At 41.7% G+C, this 21610-nt stretch overlaps 1 protein-coding gene across 1 annotated transcript in view; it reads left to right on the top strand.

The window, feature by feature from the left end:
* Positions 1 to 2072: 2072 nt before the first annotated feature.
* LOC126260599 (dopamine receptor 2) overlaps positions 2073 to 21610 on the top strand; it is a gene marked incomplete at its 5' end in the record, with an annotated part of 764332 nt that continues 744794 nt past the window's right edge. The window contains one exon of the mRNA XM_049957935.1: positions 2073 to 2747. Coding sequence (XP_049813892.1) covers positions 2073 to 2747 — 675 coding nt within the window. The remainder of the gene's footprint in view (positions 2748 to 21610) is intronic.

Raw genomic sequence — 21610 nt, 5'->3', positions numbered from 1 at the left:
CCGCCTCACGTGACTCCCGCCTCAGCACGCACCGGCGCGCCAGTCGCTCGTTTCGCGGGCCGCGGTCTCGGGCGCTAATCGCTGGCACCTCACCGACTCGTTATCGCGGCGATCCGTACCGCTGTGCTCACAGACCAATAGCGGAAGCCAGGTGACACAGCCCGGAAATGCTGACGAAGTGTTCCTGTAACTGCATGTCGTGGTGAATTCTGCGATAGGAAAGTCGTTTATGTTAAAATTTTGTGTGTTCTTCAGGCAATATCCGTGCATCATACGTTGCATACCATACGTTCGCGAAACTGTAGCGTAAATACCGGACCTGTCAGTCTGATAAGGAGCGTTGAGAGACAATAGCTGTATTCCAATTAAACAATAAATTTCGAGTAATAAAAATAAACACATCGCAAGCTTCCTAAATATAAATCAGTTTGACCCAGCACATTTTATATTCACGTAAATCTTGTTATTCGAACCACTTATTGAAATCCATTTTACATTCGCCGAAGCAATATTGTCGCCACATGTCCTTCCTCTGATAGAAGTTATTGCCGAGTGGTGATATAAAAGAAATCTTAGCTGAATGTCCATATACAGACGTCGCCAGCCTGATACACCTCTCTGCAAATAAACTTTGTATCGGACATGCACTAGCTTCCACTTCGTTTCTTATCAACGCACCGACGACCGCATTTAATTTATATGTCGGCATTCCCACAGGAAATATTCTTGTATTAATAATGGGACGAAGAGAGAAGCAATACTCCTCTGTTTTCCTGAGAAAACATCTGTTCAACATCGAACTCGAAATTTTTCGGAAGAAACTGTCAGTGTTTACTTCTCTGATTAACATTCTACGAGTGAAGTCAACATACTGGATCGTTCTGTTTACGATTCACATTGTCTACGTTTAAAGAGTTTGTAAGTTACAAATGGTTAACGTTAGTTGATGAAAATTTTAAAATATTATATAGTTGTAGTTGTCAGGAAGTGCGGTCTCACATTGACCTGAATAACTGTTAAAAACTCTTTTTCACATTGCACACTTTGTTTTCTAAACCTTGGAATGAACTTTTATCTGTGCAAAGGTCTAGGAACAGTACACATGTTTGTAGGATATAACTAATCAATAAAACCATCATAAGAACTAGGCCCTTTTGGCCTGTTTCAGTTTGCTCAGCTGCATAATCAAGATACGTAATAAACTGCTGTCCTATTTGTTAATTATTGCAGAATTCTCTAAACGAACAGAAATTTCCGCTACAAGTAGTTTGTCCATCGTAAAATGCGAAATTAATTTGCAGGCGCGTTGGCGCCCTACAGTTCACACGAGAATACACGGTGTTGAACAAATACGTCTTTGCGATTCTGTTTGTGTACCTTAATTAAAGAATAAGGAGACTGTAAATACATCTTCAGTAGTAGAAATTTTGAGTCGTAAGGTCGTAAAGGGAGAAAGAAAAAAGGACTCCGAACCTTAGGAATATCGCTACTTCTTTCTTGCAAAGAGCCGTTGAAGGATCTGATTTCAGCAGTTTTCGTCGTATAAACTGTATCTCCGATGAAAAAACATAATTTGTAAACTACAGTGGAAGAAAACTTGGAAATATCGATCAAGGTGCTTTGACGCATCTTCCGTTCGACTGCTAGGATGTGTAGTGCCATTGAAGGGAAGAAATGGAAATATGACAAAGACAGGACATTCGGACATTGACGTAAGCACCAGTGAAAGTGCAGTATTTCGCTGTTTGTAAATCTGTTAAAGTTCTCGCTGATCAATTTCGGAAGTCTGGTTTCCGACAGTGCCTGACTATCAGCACTTCGACGGTCGCCTCTTGCTGCTGAGGTTGTAGTGGTGTGCAGTGCACATAGAGGAACCTCGCGGCACTGCAGAGCAACAAGTGATTTAGGGCAGGGCGGCAGGAAGAGATGCCGGGCGCGGGCGAATGCTAGCGCACCGCCGGCGGAGGCTCGGCTGCCTGGAGGCGGCGTCGGCAGCAGCGGCGGGGGCGGCGGCGGTGGCGGCGGACGGGGCCGCGATGGACGCCGCCGCCGGCAACCTGACGGCGGTCAACGCGACGGCCGCCCCCGGCGCCGGCACCGCCTCCGGCCCGGAGGAACTGTGGCAGACGCTGGTGCGCGAGCGGGCGCCGTTGGCCGCGCTGTTGCTGCTCTTCTCGGCGGCCACCGTCTTCGGCAACGGGCTCGTCATCGTGGCGGTGGCGCGCGAGCGCTACCTCCACACCGCCACCAACTACTTCGTCACGTCGCTCGCCGTCGCCGACTGCCTCGTCGGGCTCGTCGTGATGCCGTTCAGCGCCGCCTACGAGGTCGCCAACCACGCGTGGTTCTTCGGAATAGACTGGTGCGACGCGTGGCGCTCGCTGGACGTGCTGGCGAGCACGGCGTCCATCCTGAACCTGTGCGTCATCTCGCTGGACCGCTACTGGGCCATCACGGACCCTTTCTCGTACCCCGCGCGGATGACGGGGCGGCGCGCGGCAGCACTCATCACGGCCGTGTGGGTGTGCTCGGGCGCCATCTCGTTCCCCGCCATCGCGTGGTGGCGTGCTGTGCGGCCCGAGCACGTGCCGCCCTACAAGTGCCCCTTCACTGAGAACCTCAGCTACCTCGTCTTCTCATCCACCATCTCCTTCTACCTGCCGCTCTTCGTCATGGTGTTCACCTACTACCGCATCTACCGTGCTGCCGTCGTGCAGACGCGGTCGCTCAAGCTGGGCACCAAGCAGGCGAGTGGTTCTTCTTACTGTTCCCAAGTTATGAGACTGTTATCAGAAGGATACATTGCTACCCCCGTGTAGCAAAGATGCTGAGTCGCAGCTTGTTGCCGGCAGCCACAGACAGTGGTCATATTTGTGTGTGAGATGCGTTTACGTGAATGTGTGTGTATACGTTATCTATTTCAGAAGGAGGTCTTCTGGCCGAAAGCTTACGTCATGTCTCTTTGCGACTCAACATCTCCGCTACACGGCGAGTAGCAATCTATCCTTTTCATTATCCTCTCACTATTCCATGGATTTTCCGCTGTGTGATTATTGCTAAATTATTTTTCTTTATAGGTTCTACCTATTAACCTATTCCACCAGCTAGTCTCCACATTTTCTCTCTTCATTATAGTAATGATGAAACACGTGTCTCTTCTTGGTTAAACTTTTACAGTTTATATCATAACAAACTTAGCGTCCGCTGCTTCGCTCGCCTAAACTGTATTCTGTGCACAGATTTTATTTTTGTTTCGCTTTCATGGAATCTTTACGTTGTTCACAAATTGCAACACATTCTAACCTTTTCACGCTAGTGAAGGCCATAGAGGTATCGCCTTTTCCGAAAGTACTTCTGATCAAAATGTAATTTCGGTAGCCCGAGTCCAAGGCTTTTGTTAATCACGCCTTTGCGTTGTTATGGTGATATTTCCATAGACACTCCCATGCACTAACACGTATTTCATTATATCTAACCGAGAAGTGGAATATAAGTTTTCATAGATTTGAATTTTTTTTAATATAACGAAATACTTCCCTAAAAATTTTCGTCACTTATTTCACTCCTATTGCCGTTAAATTTCCAAAAATGATGAAGCATGCGATTCTTTATTTGTGATGGAGAAACCAAATACGAATTTTCGTAGGTCTATTGTGTGTCTATAGCGACATATTAAAAAAAAAAAAAACATTTCTTCCCCTATTTCACCGCCTTTGAGATGGAATTTCTAAAAATCCCAACTTAAATGACGCCTGGAGTAAAAGAGTAACGAAGATCAACAACTCCTCCATATTTCAAGTCTCAATCCTTAGGGTTTGGGCTACATTTGGTAGAAGCAAACGAACCGTTTGCTAAGCAATTACGAATCTGTGCCCAACTACATGTAGACTTAATCGAATACTTTACATTTAAAATACTTCCATTACTGTAGGATTTCACCTGTGTGAACTTTAGCTATTAATTATGACCCCCTGGGAATTTAGCATCTTAACAAATGCATTACAAGATTTAAATCGTTGAGGAAACCTATAAACACAAGGTGGAGCAAGAAACGTTGTCAATGTTTAGTATGTACTGCGTACAGAAATTGGTTCATTTAGATACATGATTTCGCCTCTATGATACATGACTTCGCCCCTATGGGACGATGGGACGTCGAAAGTTGAAAAAAGGGGACGCCAAAGCTTCTTAAGACAAACTTTGGTGTCCTAACAGGTGATGCAACCGTTTTGCCATCCGTGTGAAGTGGACACCCGGACTTCGCCTACATCATCCTTCCGCTGCCGACTAATGGAATGCACATCTCATTAAGATATGCATATTTGTGAGTTGTTTCCATCTCTTGAGGGCGTTTGTCACAACTTCGTACACAAGCCTTTCGATTGTTGTATAACTGTTCTTTTAAGTTTCTTCTTTTCTTATCCTTCCTTACTCGATTTTCACATTCTTCACTGGGTATTACTCATTTTCTGTTGTTGGGGGCTGTCAAGAAAGAAATTTCCTTCGCAGTCATTGAGCCCCTAATATCACACTCCCTTATCATTGTATACACCGCTGTTCCGCACTCTCGGCGGTACATGAAATTACAATGAAATCCAGACCTTTAGCTGCTTACAGACGTTGACAAATATCTGCGCGGACAGTTGAAAATGTGAGCTCCGACCGGAACTCGAACCCGGGATCTCCTGCTTACATGGCAGACGCTCTATCCGTCTGAGCCATCGAGGACACAGAGGAGAGGGCGATTGCAGGCATTTATCTGTAGCCCCCCCACTCCCCCTTTCCCCCCAGAGACCCACATTTCCAACTTACTGTCCACACACTACATTTGTGGTGCCCCTGCCCACTATACTCACTACTCTTGGCAGTCAATCTACCGATGCCCGTAAGAAATCGGGCAATGTGGGCGCATCCGCACTCAAGAAGATAAAAAAAAAGTTCAAATGTGTGTGAATTCCTAAGAGACCAAACTGCTGAGGTCATCGGTCCCTAGACTTACACACTACTTAAACGAACTTAACGGTAAGGACAACACTCACACTCGAGGAAGGACGATTAGTGACATGGCGCTTGTAACTGCGTGGCCACTTCGCACGCCTGAAGAAGGTCACTGGCTGGTAAGCCTTATCTATATGAAGATGGTATCTGTTCTTTCAGACATGTCCGAAAGAACAGATACCATATTCATATTCATACTCGGCGCCACAGGTAAGACATTTTTTCGCTTGTTGATTTGCTTATTTGATATCTTCTCTCGCACTGAGACTAAAACTTCTTTTCAAGACATTCATTTGCCGGGCTTCAAGTCTACTTCCGTTTTGTTTCGTCAGTTCCCAGGACTCTGCTGCATATAAACAAATGCTTTTTATTAGTAATTCATATAACGTTACCTTTTTGTCATTTGTAAATTTTATCTAACCAAAGCATAGACTTCTCCTCGTCGATCGCTATTTTGGTTTGTGTTGTCCTCTGCCTCATGAATTGTTTGCTTGATCAGTGATCTGGGATAGTAACTCCCAGATACTTATACTTTTGATAAAATTCAGAAATAATTCCTTCTATGATCTATGTTTCACAAATATTTATTGTTAATCCGACCTTGTAATATGTTCCTACAATTTTTTTCATACCAACGCTTTATCATAGTCATCTGCAGCCAATATAATTTAATCATCGGCAAGTAGTAAACTCGGTAGGTACTTCCCATCTATTTCTAATCCGTTTGCTCCATACTCTGTTGTCCATTTCTTAAGAATTTCGTTAAAAAATCGTAAAGAATAGGTGCTATACAGCACCCTCATCTTGAGCACTTCAAATGGTCGATCTATTAATAATTCAGGTATCAAATATAATTCGAACATACATTGACGCCACTGTTATCCAACTTTAATGATCCACGGCACTCAATTTACGCATATTTGGACAGGGGTTTCCTGATACGAAATTACTACCTTGTAGTCCCTCATGTCATACCAACCAGTACCGGTGGTCTTCCATACACCTCGTTGACCAGTGAATATAGTTCTAATATTTTCCAAGATTACCATCCTTTACTGCTTTTGTACATAAAAACTTAGCAAGCCACCTTAAGGTGTGTGGCGGTGGGTAGGTCTGGTACCACTGTCTTTTCCCTCTCTCCCTATTCCAACCACGAATAGCACGTGGTCAGCGCTATTGCCAGTGAAGCTCTAATTCCTTTGGCGCCCTTGTCATTGTCATTTCGCTGGATGAATTTGGAATTAATACGTCGCCAGACGCTGTTCAGCAATAATCCTTTCCGTGTTGCTTAAGGCTGTTCTCGTAACGTCTGCCACTAGAGTTTGTTGGGTTTTTCCGTAAGATTTGCGTGCAATCTAAATGATTCAGTGACGAAATGTGCCGCTCTTCGTTGGATCTTCTATAACTCTTCTGTTGGTCATAATTCGTTAAGTGCCCAGGTAATGTGTTAGATATAGGATTTTTAAATGTGGATGTAATACATTTTCTTACGAATTTGACTGTCCGATCTGTGCTGTACTTCATATGGTCCGACCTATTCTGAATATTTCATCTGTCCCCCTCTCTTTCTTCTCTCTCTCTCTCTCTGTCTCTCTCTATCTCTCCCTCTCTCTCTCTCTCTCTCTCTCTCTCTCTCTCTCTGTTGTCTACACAGTTTCGGGCGTGCAAATGTCATTCTGCGATGAGAAAAATGTTTGATCATCTCACGATATAGTTTGTCGTTTCATACTACACACATATGCTGCACTGATCCAAATTCTGAGATACAAACATTAATTTCTCTTTTGCTACATAATCACTTGAGCTTTTCATGGCATTGGAGATATTGCGATTGTATGAAATTAAAAGAATGCAATCAGTAAATTAGGTATTATCTATGGACTGTGGGTTATTACTTCCAAAATACAAACATTTTAACTAAACATTTTTAATGAAATACATAATCTAAGACCGTGATGCGAAAAATCCATGTACGTTATTGTGACGAGCGAATGTGGGGCAGGATACGGTTCTGCTGAGTGTTACTGAGGTGCGCGTTTTTCACGGTAACAGTTGTTGTTGTTGAGGTCTTCAATACGAAGACTGGTTTGATGCATCTCTCTTTGCTAATCTAACTTGTGCAAGCCTCTTCCTCTCTGGAAAACTATTGCAACCCACATCCTTTTGATCTGCTTACTGCGTTCATCTCATCTCCTTCTCCCTCTACGGTTTATCACTCCACGCCCCCCCCCCCCCTTCCCCACTCACACACACACTCCCTACTTGGGCTGTGCTAAACTGATGATCACTTGATGCTTAAGACTATTCCTGTCAACCGATCTCTCTTCTAGTAATGTTAGGCACAAATTTCTTTTCTCCCCAACTTCATTCAGTACCTCCTCTTTAGTTGTGTGGTCCACCCATATAATTTTCAGCATTCTTCTGTAGCACCATGCTTCAAAACTTTCTTCTCATTTCTTGTATAAAATGTTCATCGTCAATGTTTCACTTCCATGCGTGGCTACACTCCATACAAATACCTTCAGAAAAGACTTTCTAACACTTCTAATATAGATTTAAGTTAGCAAATTTCTGTTCTTCATAAACCTAACAGCAACACTTCATTTAAAGTCGATGTGGCTCAGTTTTCAATTGATTCCGCTATTACCTCTCCATGGTCAGCTTTCTGTTGTACTGAAAACGATATCGCAATCTTCTTCCCTGTACTTGAAATTTGTTTTCTGTGACTTGTAAATTGTCCACCATTATTATAGCCTTGTTGAGTAATCTTCATATGACACAATAAACATTTATAGAATTATCATTATTGTCAACAGACATTTAATAAGTAGCCTACTCTGTCATTACTCGTCTCTCGGAATTCACCAAGTACAACTACGGTTCATCGACCATTCATTCGGTTGTCTCTATACTCTGCTCGCGTCTAATATCCTGCTAGTCATTCACGTGCCGAGCAACCCTCAGTTTTTGAACGGTTTTCGTGTTAGAAGTTCATGACTCAATTATAAAAGCCTAAACTCGACACAGCCGGCCGCGGTGGTCTCGCGGTTCTAGGCGCGCAGTCCCGAGCCGCGCGACTGCTACGGTCGCAGGTTCGAATCCTGCCTGGGGCATGGATGTGTGTGATGTCCTTAGGTTAGTTAGGTTTAACTAGTTCTAAGTTCTAGGGGACTGATGACCTAAGATGTTAAGTCCCATAGAGCTCAGAGCCATTTGAACCATTTTTAAACTCGACACACAATATTGATCACTGAGCACTGATGCTAACGGATGATTCATGTGGTTTAATACTTTGTATGAAGCGTTTTCTTTTTGATGTTCTGATGATGGGGTGTACGAGAAATGTGTCAATAAATAAGAATTTTTAAACATCAAGCGACCAGCCATTCTAGCGACCTATTCAGCAGTGGTATAAGTCTCTTCATGTTTACATAATGGCCACAGACCTTCTGCACGTCTTCATTGTGACACTGAATGCACTGATTGTGGCCTTTGTGTTTCTAAAGCATCGGAAACGTAGGTCACAAACCTTTTAATGTTCCAAAAGCAGTCTGGGTCATTATTTCTTCCCGGCACGTTTTCTTTGCAATCACTGTCTTTAACTGACTTAAACGCTAGAAGAACTAGTACTATGACTTCGTTAATTTGTACAGTTTGAGTTTCTAAATGTTACTTTAATCTAATATTAATGTAATGCAAAAATGTTCTATTAGGTTCTGCGTTGTTTGATATTGTATTTGAACGACTATCTATTTTTCAGCAAATTTCTGAATGTTACAAACTGCTAAAGGCGATCGTATCTTTTGCCTCATCGACGGAAACTAACCATGCTTTCTTGTATCATTTCACCTGCTTAAGTCTCAACTCCACTCGGCATACGGAGTAACAACATTCCGTAAAACGTGTAGTGGTTGCGTTTAGCTGGTATCGTAAGATACAGAATTAAATAGGAAATTGGATATGTCACAGTTTGCCAGAACTAGCTAGAAATAAGCTGTGTAATTTTCGTAATGTAATCTTTCGGACAATAATGCCTTGGAAAGAGACTTTCTCGTGCTAAACTACCGTAACATCTTTCACGAGCCCTGAGTCTTATCTCAGTCCACAATATTATTTTTACTCCGCTGCTCCAACATGTTCCTGTTTGTTAAGAATGTTTTGGCGTTTCTCCAAACAACACTTTCTTCTGGCAAAGGACTACCAAGGAAAACATATATTTCCTCCGGTGTAGCGTTTAGTACGTTTTTAATTGGTCACCTGACCTTGATAGCCACGACGATCTTTCATGAAAGATGGTCACCACAAACACAAAGATTTTCAGCGAAGCTGGGTCAATAGTCACTATTTGTGTTTAGTCAAATGGTTCAAATGGCTCTGAGCATCTGAGGTCATCAGCCCCCTAGAACTTAGAACTACTTGAACCTAACTAAAAACATCACACACATCCACGCCCGAGGCAGGATCCGAACCTGTGTTTAGTCACACTGATAGAGAGTTACTATGAATTTACTTAAAAGATGCACTAAAAACATTCGACTAGATGTGATGAAAATGGAAAAAAACTTGTTTGAAGTTTAAAGACGTTATAAACTGATGTGTGTGTTAGTACGTTCCCAGTATGTAACAATGGATGAGAAAGTCACCCACTGGTAGTTACTGTACCATTCGTGCAATGTTGCGAAAACAATTGCAGGGATAGATGAAAGTAAATAGCAACTAATGCACGTGGCAGAAACACCCTGCATGAATTCTACATTAATTTTCAGTCAGATCCTGACGAAAGATTTATCAGAAAATTCTAGGAAGTTTTGGTCATAAATAAAATCAATGCACGGACCCATCGCCTGTTCAGCCTCTCGCCGATCCATCTGATGTCGAAAATGGGTGTCGAAACTGAACACAGCAAGCAGAAAGCAGAAATTTAGAATTTCACGTCAAAAATATATCTAAGAAAAAGGATACGTCCGTACCCACTTCTGACCACCTCACAGACGCATCCAGTTGCTGGAAAACAAAATTACTTAAACTAGACGGAAGACCATGATTGAAGTTCAGTTACGTTTTACATTGAATACGTCACGGAACTAGCTTCTACCATAGCTCATATTCGCTTGCGCAGCGAATAGTCTCGTGTGACTGGAGAAAGGGCACGCCCACTTCTTTACACAAAAAGATAATAGCTCGAATGCGTAGTGTTATAGACCAGTATCACTACCATCCGTCTGTTTCGGGATCCTAGTCCACATTCTCATCTCAAAACATTGTGATGTTCCTTGAGGAAGCAAGTTTCCAAAAATCATCAATGTGGGTTCAGGGAAACAACTGCCTGATAAATGCATTTTGTTTTACTCGTACACGACATCTGACAAACAGTAGATGCTGATGACCAAGTAGATCCCTACTTCCTACGTTTCCTTTGGGTGTTTGTAGAACTACATCTCTCACGTTATTAAATGTCTTCTGTAGTTAATTTTTGCGGCTATCGAACCATCAGTATGCAAGATTTACTTAGACAGAACACGCTTCACAATGAAACAAACCTGGTCATGTACCTAGCACGAATACGTGTCTTTTTTACTACTCAAATACTTCAGTTACTCAGTTACGTGATGGAAGATGTCAATTTGAAATAATAACAGTGCAAGTCATATTATTTCTTTTTTATGCTCTTAACTTCACTTCACTTCCCAGCTCTGCCTATTATCATCCAGTCTCATTTAACACGTTTGTTTCAAATGCACAATGAAGTAACCATTGCTGTGTTGCGTTTCCACACTAGTTAAACAGGTAATCTCGATCACGAAGCCTTTTCATTTATATTCTGCTCTCAATAGTGCTTTTCCCCGACAGTTACTGATTGTGAAACACGATACAGAATCAATCACAAATCCACTGAACAGTCTCCAGCGCCTATCTGCAAATGAACTGAATTACTGAAATACTTTTCTTCTACTAATGGACGTAACACTTTGAACTATTAATTCCACATGTTACCAAATTCTTCCCACTACTGACTCTCAACACGGCTGCCTGCGATCGCTTCATGCTGGATCCATCAACGACATTTCAGCACACAAGTAGGCGCGGGGCATTGTTGACACTATTAAGGCAATGCTCCCTCACAGAAAAGGCTATTTCTGCGCCAAAAGTTCCAGAAGCCAGAGATAAGTAAGGAGTAGAGCATCGATATGCTAAGACATCGAAGATAGCAGTACTTCTTACACGTTTAACATTCTTCCACATCGTCGAATAAAGACCAAGATACAGTCACACGGGGTATATTTGCAGATATGTGATACGCCTAAGGAACATTTGAATAAAGGAATTCAGAACGCTATGCTGGGCTTAGAATGTTTTGCACATTCGAATGTAATATATATCTTTTTAATACTGTTGTTATTTTTTGGCTCTTTCCGACTGTTTATGGTAACTGGTGACTTGTTCAGTAATTCATTCTCCACAATATGTCTTCATTCTCTTGCTCCTCATTGTTCTCGTTGCTGCTACAATCTTCATTCTAATTCCGGTATCAGTCCACCTATGACTTTGCACTGTATTCCTGTAGTGGGACCTATGCTGCCCTAATGCATATATATTTTTTCGCTAATTCCAGTTGTAGCCCAATCCCCCCACTTTTCTTTCATCCAGCTGTTCGCTATGAAGCATGTTGCGTTCCACATCTTCTTGGTCGATGTTTTGTCCTCCTACATCATGATGTGTGCGGCGAATCTCAGACTTCTGTTTCATATAATACTTGAAATTAGCTCAACAGTTTCATACACTTCATGCCTTTATCTGCGTGTTCAGACTCTCCCTCGTTTTAATGTGCCCCAGGTGTCTCTCTAGATCTTTCGTTCATCCTTCTCCATACCGATACCGGCTCTCTTATACAAGGTGGTCGTCTGACTTGTATAGAATGCGACAGTTCTAATTCTTGATGTAGATTGTCTCAGTTTGGCATTCCTGGATAGATTTTTCTTTCCATACGTTGTGTTTGCATCATATCGCAGTTTTTGCAGCGTTTGTGACCTGTCTATTCTGCTCTTGTGAATGAGGAATGAGTTTTTACATGCCGCCACTGGCATCTCGGTCGCCGCCCTCCCTAAACCGGAGTCGGTAGCGAAGGGACGTCATGTTTAATGACAGTTTGTTATCGCGGTCCAGTGCTTTCTTCTCCTGGCATAACACAAGGTGAATAGGGTCTTTGTGTTCCAGTTGAAATCCATCACCTGAAGTGAGAACAGAACCCTGAACCCATATATACCAATCTCGCATTAGTCCATCATATCATCTAACTCCACATGTGGCTTGGTCATGACTTTGTCGTAACTTAGGTGCGCTTCTCCGTGGGGAGGATTAAAGCTTATTCAATAAATTAATTTCCATGTTCGATCGAATCGCCAATAACCAGCTGCTTCGACTATCCAATGCGTACATTTCACTTAATCTTGTAATCACTCAAATAAAATCACATAAGGGCCTTCTGCCAACACCGTAGGATGCTGAAGATGGTTCAAATGGCTCTGAGCACTATGGGACTTCACATCTGAGGTCATCATTCCCCTAGAACTTAGAACTACTTAAACATAACTAACCTAAGGACATCACACACATCCATGCCCGAGGCAGGATTCGAACCTGCGACCGTAGCGATCGCGAGGTTCCAAACTGAAGCGCCTAGAACCGCTCGGCCACACCAGCCAGCGGGTGGGGAAGGTTCGGAATTAAGTGTTGCCTTGCACCTGAGCTACTCTGCTGCACTATCTGTTTGTTGTAAACATTGTGCATTGCAGAAGACAAACTGAGTTACTCAGTCAATTTCTTCCGCAATTTTTAAACTGCACAACACCTGTCTGCTGGTAGTATCAACCTGTTGGGAGCTAAGAGATAATTTATTTAATTTTCTAGTCCACCACTAATAGTACATCCTTGGAAAAACATTTCCGTGGAAGAGCTCGTGGGTGTCTTTCCTGACCGGAACAATTTCTGCTCCATCAGTTACGGCTGCCTGGCGTTAGCAGGCTGTGTCAGCCTACAAGATGGCGACGAATCTCGCCATGAGCTTGTGATCTTCAGTGGACTTTCTGTACCCACATTGGCAAACATAAAATTATTTAACATTGTAGTTTGGCTTGCATGTGGACGATCTTGGACAAGCCGACTGTACACCATGCAGTAACAAAAAAAAAAAATGGTTCAAATGGTTCTGAGCACTATGGAACTTCACTGCTGTGGTCATCAGTCCCCTAGAACTTAGAACTACTTAAACCTAACTAACCTAAGGACATCACACACATCCATGCCCGAGGCACGATTCGAACCTGCGACCGTAGCGGTCGCACGGTTCCAGACTAGTGGTTACGCAGCATATGACGTGAGGAATATTAAGTAACAAATGTACCAGTACGTGCAGAATTTAACCAAAAAAAAAAAACAGGTTGGTGCATCAATTTGTGGTGGGTTGGTAAGCAGGGAAGTGTACACAGGTTGTCCATAATGAAAGTTACACTTTCGAAACGCTATAGAAAGAAAACCGCCGCTGTGAATGACGTTAAATTTGAACGGTGTATAATTAACACAGAGGGAAACGTAGTGGTACAAAATTATTTTAACCAAAATTTTACCAGTAGATATAGCTGTAAGTTTCACAATATGCATACCATCATAAGTGCGGCTCGTGGCTGCTCCTCAGTTTGCGTTCGAGACACCCAACGTGTCTCCATGAAGGATCGCGCGCTGCTGGCAAACCTCTTCACAAGAATGGTGACGGTGAGCCAGTAGCCCTGCAGAAGTTCTGGAGACACAGGGGTATGAAAAAGGCATAGGTCCGATGTCTGGAGAAAATGATTACAAAATTTGAAAAGGCAGGTTCATTTTTAGTTCAAGCTGGCTGAGGGAGGAAAGCAGCTGGTCCGCCGTGTATCGACGGTATGGCCACAATACTGCTGGAGAGATCGAGCGGTGGTACGCGAACGTGCAGTGCACGGAGAACTGCCCGAACGTTAGACATGCCCGAGAACACACTGTATAAAATCCTGCGAAACGTCTTTCTTTGCTGTCCATACAAAATCATCCAGGTTCAGGAGTTGTTTCTACTGACCTGCCAGCAAGACAAACTGGTTCCCTCTGGAATTTCTTTATAACATGAAGGTGGACAATGAATTGCCATGGAACATTCTGTGGACTGACGAAGCCCATTTCAATCTCCAAGGACATTTCGATAGGCAGAATTTCAAAATATGGACATGGAATATCCGCCCGCACATCAACCGATAACAGTTCATTTTGCGTTGGTGACTGTGTGGTGAGGGTTCATCGTTTATCGTAGGGTAGTATTTTTTCGAGGAGATGCGTTCTGCGGTTCCTGTTACCTGTACCGTGACTGGTAAACACTGTAAGAAACTTTTGCGCAACAATGTTATTTGAAACCCTCAACGCAGTGTATGTGTGGGTATGAGGGTGATTTCTGCGCAAGATGGCCTTCCAGCAGACATTGCACAGCCAGTGTAGCAGCTGTTGCGAAGACATTTCGAAATTGCTAGAATTATCAGCCGTCATTTCCATATAGCTCGGTCGTCAGCTGATATTAATCCGTGTGACTCCTGGCTGTGGGATTATCTGGAAGATCTTGTGTTCATGCTCAAATTACGAATATAACTTAATTGAAGGCAGGCGTTGTGCAATTCATTCTGAACGTGACTTCTGAGACACTCCGATCTGTTGTGCAACATGCTGTATCACGATTTCAGCTAGTGGCAGAAATCAGTGGACAGCATATAGAACATGTCTCGCGCCAGTCTCACAACAATTAGACACCGATGTCATTTTGATTTTTATGCTGTTTATGGGCCCAGAACAATGGAAACCAATGTCATTTAGATTTTTTAACGGTTTCTGGCCTCAGGACTGTTAAAAAGAGATTTTTCTCACTCGATGTAGCACAACCTTGCTGGGCTTAAATAACTAACAGTGCGACAACTGTTGGCTGCGAAACATGTGCAGTCATGCGCGTGGACAGTACGGATGGTTTAATGTGCAACTGAAACCATAGCCGTCGCATTGCGATTCGTTATTTATTTGTAACCGATCCCATTTACACCTACATCTACATGATTACTCTTCACTTCACAATTAAGTGCCTGGCAGAGGCTTCACCGTGCCAGCTTTATGCTAATTTTCTACCATTCCACTCCCGTATAGCGCGCTAGCTCTGATTTCTCTTGTTTCACTGTGATGATCATTTCTCTATATGTAGGAGGGCGCCAACAAAATATTTTCACACTCTGAGGAGACGGTTGGTGATTGAAGTTTTTTATGAAAAGGTCTTGCGGCAACGTGAAACACCTTTGTTTTAATGACTACCACCCAATTCGTGTATCATAGCCGCGGTACTCTGTCCCTTATTCTTCTATAACACAAAACGAGCTGCCCTCCATTTAAGTTTTTCCATGTCCCCTGACAATTCTATTTGATATGTGTCCTACAGCGCACACTAGTATTCCCGAAGAGGACGGACAAACGTTGTGTAAGCAGTCTCTTTTTAAACCTATTACGTGAAGAGCTAAGGCGACCTGTATTAATAAAATTTTCATTACTTTTCATTAATTCTTTTTCTATTTGTTCCGTGACGTTTCCCCTGCGTTAATAATATGCAGTTCAAATTTGACATCATTCTAAGGATTGCCCGCATCTCGTGGTCGTGCGGTAGCGTTCTCGCTTCTCACGCCCGGGTTCCCGGGTTCGATTCCCGGCGGGGTCAGGGATTTTCTCTGCCTCGTGATGGCTGGGTGTTGTGTGCTGTCCTTCGGTTAGTTAGGTTTAAGTAGTTCTAAGTTCTAGGGGACTTATGACCACAGCAGTTGAGTCCCATAGTGCTCAGAGCCATCATTCTAAGGATTGGTTCTCTTTATACAGCGTTTTGAAACTGGAACTTTAATTATGGACATCTAGTAAATAAATCGTCATTTGTTATTGGAGGTTCTAGTAATGTTGTTACAATATCCTGGACATTGCTTATTTAAGGGCTATGAGTGCCATTATTTATGGGTTATAGAAAATGAAGTGTCAAAGTGAAAAAAGTTTAATTTTAGCATTGTTTTGTTTTCTTTCTATTTAATATAGTGTTGAAGGCATTGGGGGAAGATTAAGCTGGGTGTGGAGTGAATTCTATTGAAGAAATCACGCCTGAAAATCGTTTTCTCGCTAGATGTAGGATCATTTAGACACAAATTATTCTCCAATTTAAGGAGACCCAACAACTGTAGCTCAGTTACGAAAGAGGTAAATCGCTTGTTTGTAACGGGACTGGAACCTGAACTTCACAGGTCGGTAATTTTCCACAGATCAAGTTACTACTGCAGTGTTTAGTGCTCCTTGATCGCTTTAGTGGTTACTCAAACAGATAAATCGCAATGAAAAAGGCCAAATTAGTCGTAGCATCTGCCCTTCCTGGACTAAAACCATACGTTTGATAGTTAGATGACACAACGTAAGTGAAAATTTTTTGGACATTTGAGAGATCAAGAAAGTACAGTGGGAATTGGCAGGATGATTCAGTGTCACTCCAGGAAGTGACGCGACTATAAGGGAGTTGCCAGACATATTCTACAGTGTTAACTAGTCCCAATCATCCTCGTAGCTAGGTGGATTCCATTTGTTGATCAATCCAGGAGTAAAGTTTGCACTTCAAAGATGAATCGGGAACTTTCACCAAATTGACAGATGCTTGAAATCCGACAAGTAGAACTAAATGTGTATAAGGCAACCGAAACACGATAAATTAAGAGCAGGAGAAGTTAAATGGGTAGCCCTCCTTTACCCAGCTGACGTATTTTATTTTTGTTTTAGTATCTAGGTCAATAGAAAATCCATACGTGAATTACTGAATAGTGATTGTTAGAATATACTGTGGGGTAAATTGAAAGTAAGAAAATAGCTTCTTACACATTCTGATGAAGGGCTCAATGACAGGAGGCCCTCAAACAAAGTAAAAATTGAAAAGCAGGCTGGTTTGGCGTTTACACAATAGCGTCCCACAGCAATGTCTGTGTATACGAATGTCGTTATAGATGGGCAGACGCTGCTACACTGGGTGGGAACTATCCAGATGCTTGCAAACTACCGAAATTCATTAACAGCTTTCGTTGTCCACCAAATTATAACGTAAACCTGCTCCACAATGTGTGAACGATATGAACACTCTTGGTTCCCACAAATATCGGAGTCTCATCGTACTGTAGGTAGTACTCACAATGTCTCATTTTCATAATTTTTCTCTGTAGCTAACACTGACAGTCTACTTACTCTAAAAAATCTATTTACGCCCATCATCATAACTTCATATAAAAGGATTTGATAATTTTTTTTTTTGAGCTGATTATGGCAGTAGCCGAAACGAAGCAGTAAACATAGAATCATAGAAGCATATTAAACGATAAAGACAGTTTTATTCCAAAACTCATGTTCTGTCACGTAATTTCTGTCTTAATTTAGCACCAGTGTTAATAACGAAATCATGTTACACGATACTACTTAAGAGTGTTAAGTCTGTTAATATGACGTTCAAATGATGGACTCTTATGAATTTCAAAGGATATCTCTTCAAGTCCATATCAAACTGAGAAATACGAGACAAGGAATGTAAATCTCAGTTGTTGTGCTGTAAATGCAATTAAGATGACAACAAAACTAATGGGGTTTTGGTACGTTCGTTAAATCAGTTTTTCAAAACAAGTGTTATCGTCTGCCATCAATTTAAATAATAATCGCTGTTCGTGTTGTGTGTGTTTCGATCTATCTAATAATCAATTCATTGAAATATTTCTTTATCTGTTATGCATTTTATTGGCTACTACTTATTTAAATGAACAGATGTTGCACTCAGATTACTGTCCGGTTCACCTGGGATAGCGCTGTCACAAACAATGACTGAGGGTAGAATGACATTAAGGTCCTCCTACACAGATGTCAAAGCGGTTTAGAAATCATTTATATCTGCTCAGATGACATACTATTTTTGTGAAAATTTGGTGAATTTGTGTTCTATCTGCATTTAGTAAAATGAGTCAATTTACAATTGATAATTGTTCTCTCCATAAAAGCAAAAAAAAAAAAAAAAAAAAAAAACCATTCCACTTAGCGGATTACAATTACATCCGCTTTTGCTAAAATGAGGAACTTTCATCTGATACAGTAAATTGGCTGCGGACATGTCTCCCCAACAATTCTTGGGTACCAACGTGTCTACAGCAACTGATAAATTTGTGTTTAGTTTTTACTGTTAGCTCATAGTCTATGAATTTTCCAAGAGTATAATGCGATTCTTCACAATCCTTCTGTCTACGTTTCACTTACGAAGCACTGGCCCTTAGCTTACACGATGTGTTTCTTATCTTTTAAAAAACACGAATGCCGAGATGCTGGCCGCCATCGATGTTTCACAATCTTAGGAATGTAGCTAAACTATCCTCCCCACAGATATGGCTAGTTCAAAAAGTTTTACGACGGAATTTTGATCATTGACGATTATCACGACACAATTATATCTTCGCAAAAAATTACCGGCGTACAACATGATAGCCCAATTAAATAATCACAGGATATTTCTCTCAGATTTATAATGTTTCTGTGGTATTATACACATTTAGTCAGTGACAAGGGACGGTCAAATGGAAACGAGACAGAAGAAAAAATTTAAGTAAATTGAAACTTCCTGGCAGATTAAAACTCTGTCCTGGACCAAGAGTCGAACTCGGGCCCTTTCAATTTCGCGGGCAAGTTATCTATATGGGTGCTAGTCCTGTTAGTTTCGCGGGAGCGCTTCTATGCAGTACGGAAATTAGGAGATAAGGTACTGGCAGAACTTAGAGTTGTGAGGACGGGTCGTGAGTCGTGCGTGGGTATCTCAGTGGTAGAGTACTTGCCCGCGAAAGTCAAAGGTCTCGAGTTGGAGTCACGGTTCGGCACACAGTGTAAATCACCCAGGAAATTCCATATCAGCGCACACTACGCTGCAGAGCGAAAATTTCATTCCGTACTAAGGAAACCCTTTGTTTTTTCGAAAGTAAGTGCCATAACTGTAAATACATTAATCCCATTATGGAAAGAGATGGTCAGTGCCATCGTGGAAAAAAGTCTGCAGTTGCCTATTTCATTGTACCAAGGCGTGCACCTTTTCGTACGTAGCAAATCCACTGTCACCAATACCTTTCTTCATGGCTCCTTCAAAAATATCGAAGTCGCAAGGGAAGAAATCGGGATCGTACGGGGGATGTGTAATGCCTCCCCGGCGAATCTTATGCAACATAGTAGAAACAACCGTGGCAACGTGTGGGTGGGATTTCGTTGGGATGTTGTTTCGACAGTGCTGCAGAAGTTGCACTGGGAGGTCCTTACAAAGTCCTTTGTTCAGATCTGGGTCAGGTAAAATGTTTTTCTCAGTTTGCATTGCCTGTATATACTGGGCTCGAATCCACATCCAGACCACAACTGTTGGTCACGTTTTTTAAAGCTCAGACATACACCCAACTAGCGGACCATGAATAACCTAGATTTTTAATGTCACTTTGTGTTAGTTAACAAAGACTTCAGGTGATTTTCGAACTGCTCGTAAATCATTAATATAGTGAAACTGCTGTTGATACATTGCTGATGGCCACATGTCCATACAGCACTTGACGCTTTTAATTACGGTTTTCAAATGGTTAATTCATTAACTAGTTTACGCAAACAACCCTGATAGGTAATTTGGAAACGTTTTAAAGAGCAAGAACACTTGGAGTAATCATCGAACTTAGGCAGTACAGGTATTACTGAAAAATCTCTTATTCGCAAAAAGAATTGTTTTGGGAAAGGATTACGGAATGAGTTATGTGGTTGATTTATAGAAATTTGTTGTCTCAGGTAATTATGAGAGTCATAGCATTTTAGAAATGTCACTTATTTTAATAAATTTGCGTTTACAGCCGTTACGCGCTGGTTCATCTCTAAGAAGTTGTTATCTGACATTAGAATTATTGTGGTATAAATTTAAATCTGGAGCTATATGCATGCACGGCCGAGTTATCTAGTGGTCGAATGTGGTAACCATTTTGTCAAACCGTCGTCAAAAGGCTGTAACGAAAAGCGATTAAAGAACCTGCAGGACAGTTACGTCGTGTGGGCTGGGTGCAAATCAGGCGGAACCCAGTTCAGATCGACCGCATAGTTTTGAAGATAATAGTACCATTAACAATAAGTATGGAATGATGACGTAAATATTCAAGTACCTCCCACATTTCCTTATACTGTTTAAAACCACAGTGTAACTACAAAAAAACTTTACACACGTGTAAAGGTAAGAAAACCGTTCTAAAATTTCGATTTCAGCTTTACATATTGCTACTACGAAGGTTAATAGATCAGTGAGAAATTCTTCCAGAAATATCACAGCGAAAAATCAGTAATTTATTGCCATTTTTATAAGTAAAATTATAGTTATCTCAACGTTATAAGCCAATTTGCAGCACAAAAATCTACAAATAACATTCACTACGTAACATCATCGATGTAGCCATCACCATGAAAGAATTAAAACTCCAGTTGAGACATAGTCAATAAAGCTATCGTTCGCAATACAATACAACCAGAGAACACATACTGTGTCTTCACAAAAGTGAATGGCCTCTTTCCTTTGTCAAATGATTTGAGTACACCGTATTAACAAGATGGTATGGAACGATTAGCCCTCTGCATTACATCTTAATAGTCTGTAGGTAACTTAGAAAACAAAAATTGTACGATGTGATCACACAATGTGAACGCAAACGACGGAGGCGTGTTGAAATATCATACTCGTAGGTATACATCCGTAGATATGTAATTTCATTGTGAAATTAATATTCATGACGTATGTAAAGAGAGTACGAACAACGTCAATAACAGTTTTCTCCTCCAGAAGTAGGTTCATAATGTTGTAAGTACTGACTTCAGTGAGAGGTTTAGGAAAATCATTATTACCCATCCGCGTCCTTTCACATGTTTTTTGTTACATGCAGACAGCGCAGCGTTACTGTTTCATTAGTATAATTTTGTGTAACCAAGACATCGTTGTCGTTAATAACGTATGAATGTTGTTAATTCTGTAAGGAGAGTAACGTGTCAGAAAATTATTAAATTGAAATACATCTAAGTGTCAGATGAAATATTTCGTGAACAACCGGATGTTTATTCAAATATTTGGGTATTGTTTTTCTCATTATCGCAAATACATTATTTTGGAATCAAACGTTCAGCTAATTAAGGTGGTACAGTTACAGAAATTACGTATTCTATTTAGAATACGAGCGTATAACTTGGCGCTATTGCAGGAGATGCTAAGAGCGTAAACATACAATCTTCACCCAGTTTACGTGCTGCTGCGATGGTTGGTGAGGTGTGGGTGAAAAAAGCACAAACTCTTCCTTGGAAAGCAGGGAAGGCACTGCAATGGACACTGAATTCACGGTGCCTAGTACCCTGTTCCGGCGTGTTAATTATGCAGCAGCTAAGGGGAAGGGAGTGAGACAGGGTTGTAGCCTCTCCCCGATGCTGTTCAATCTGTATATTGAGCAAGCAGTAAAGGAAACAAAAGAAA

Source organism: Schistocerca nitens, chromosome 5 (assembly GCF_023898315.1).
Source record: "Schistocerca nitens isolate TAMUIC-IGC-003100 chromosome 5, iqSchNite1.1, whole genome shotgun sequence".
NCBI lineage: Eukaryota > Metazoa > Arthropoda > Insecta > Orthoptera > Acrididae > Schistocerca > Schistocerca nitens.
The sequence above is the reverse complement of the archived record's forward strand: the minus strand, read 5'-3'. Positions and strand labels throughout refer to the sequence as shown.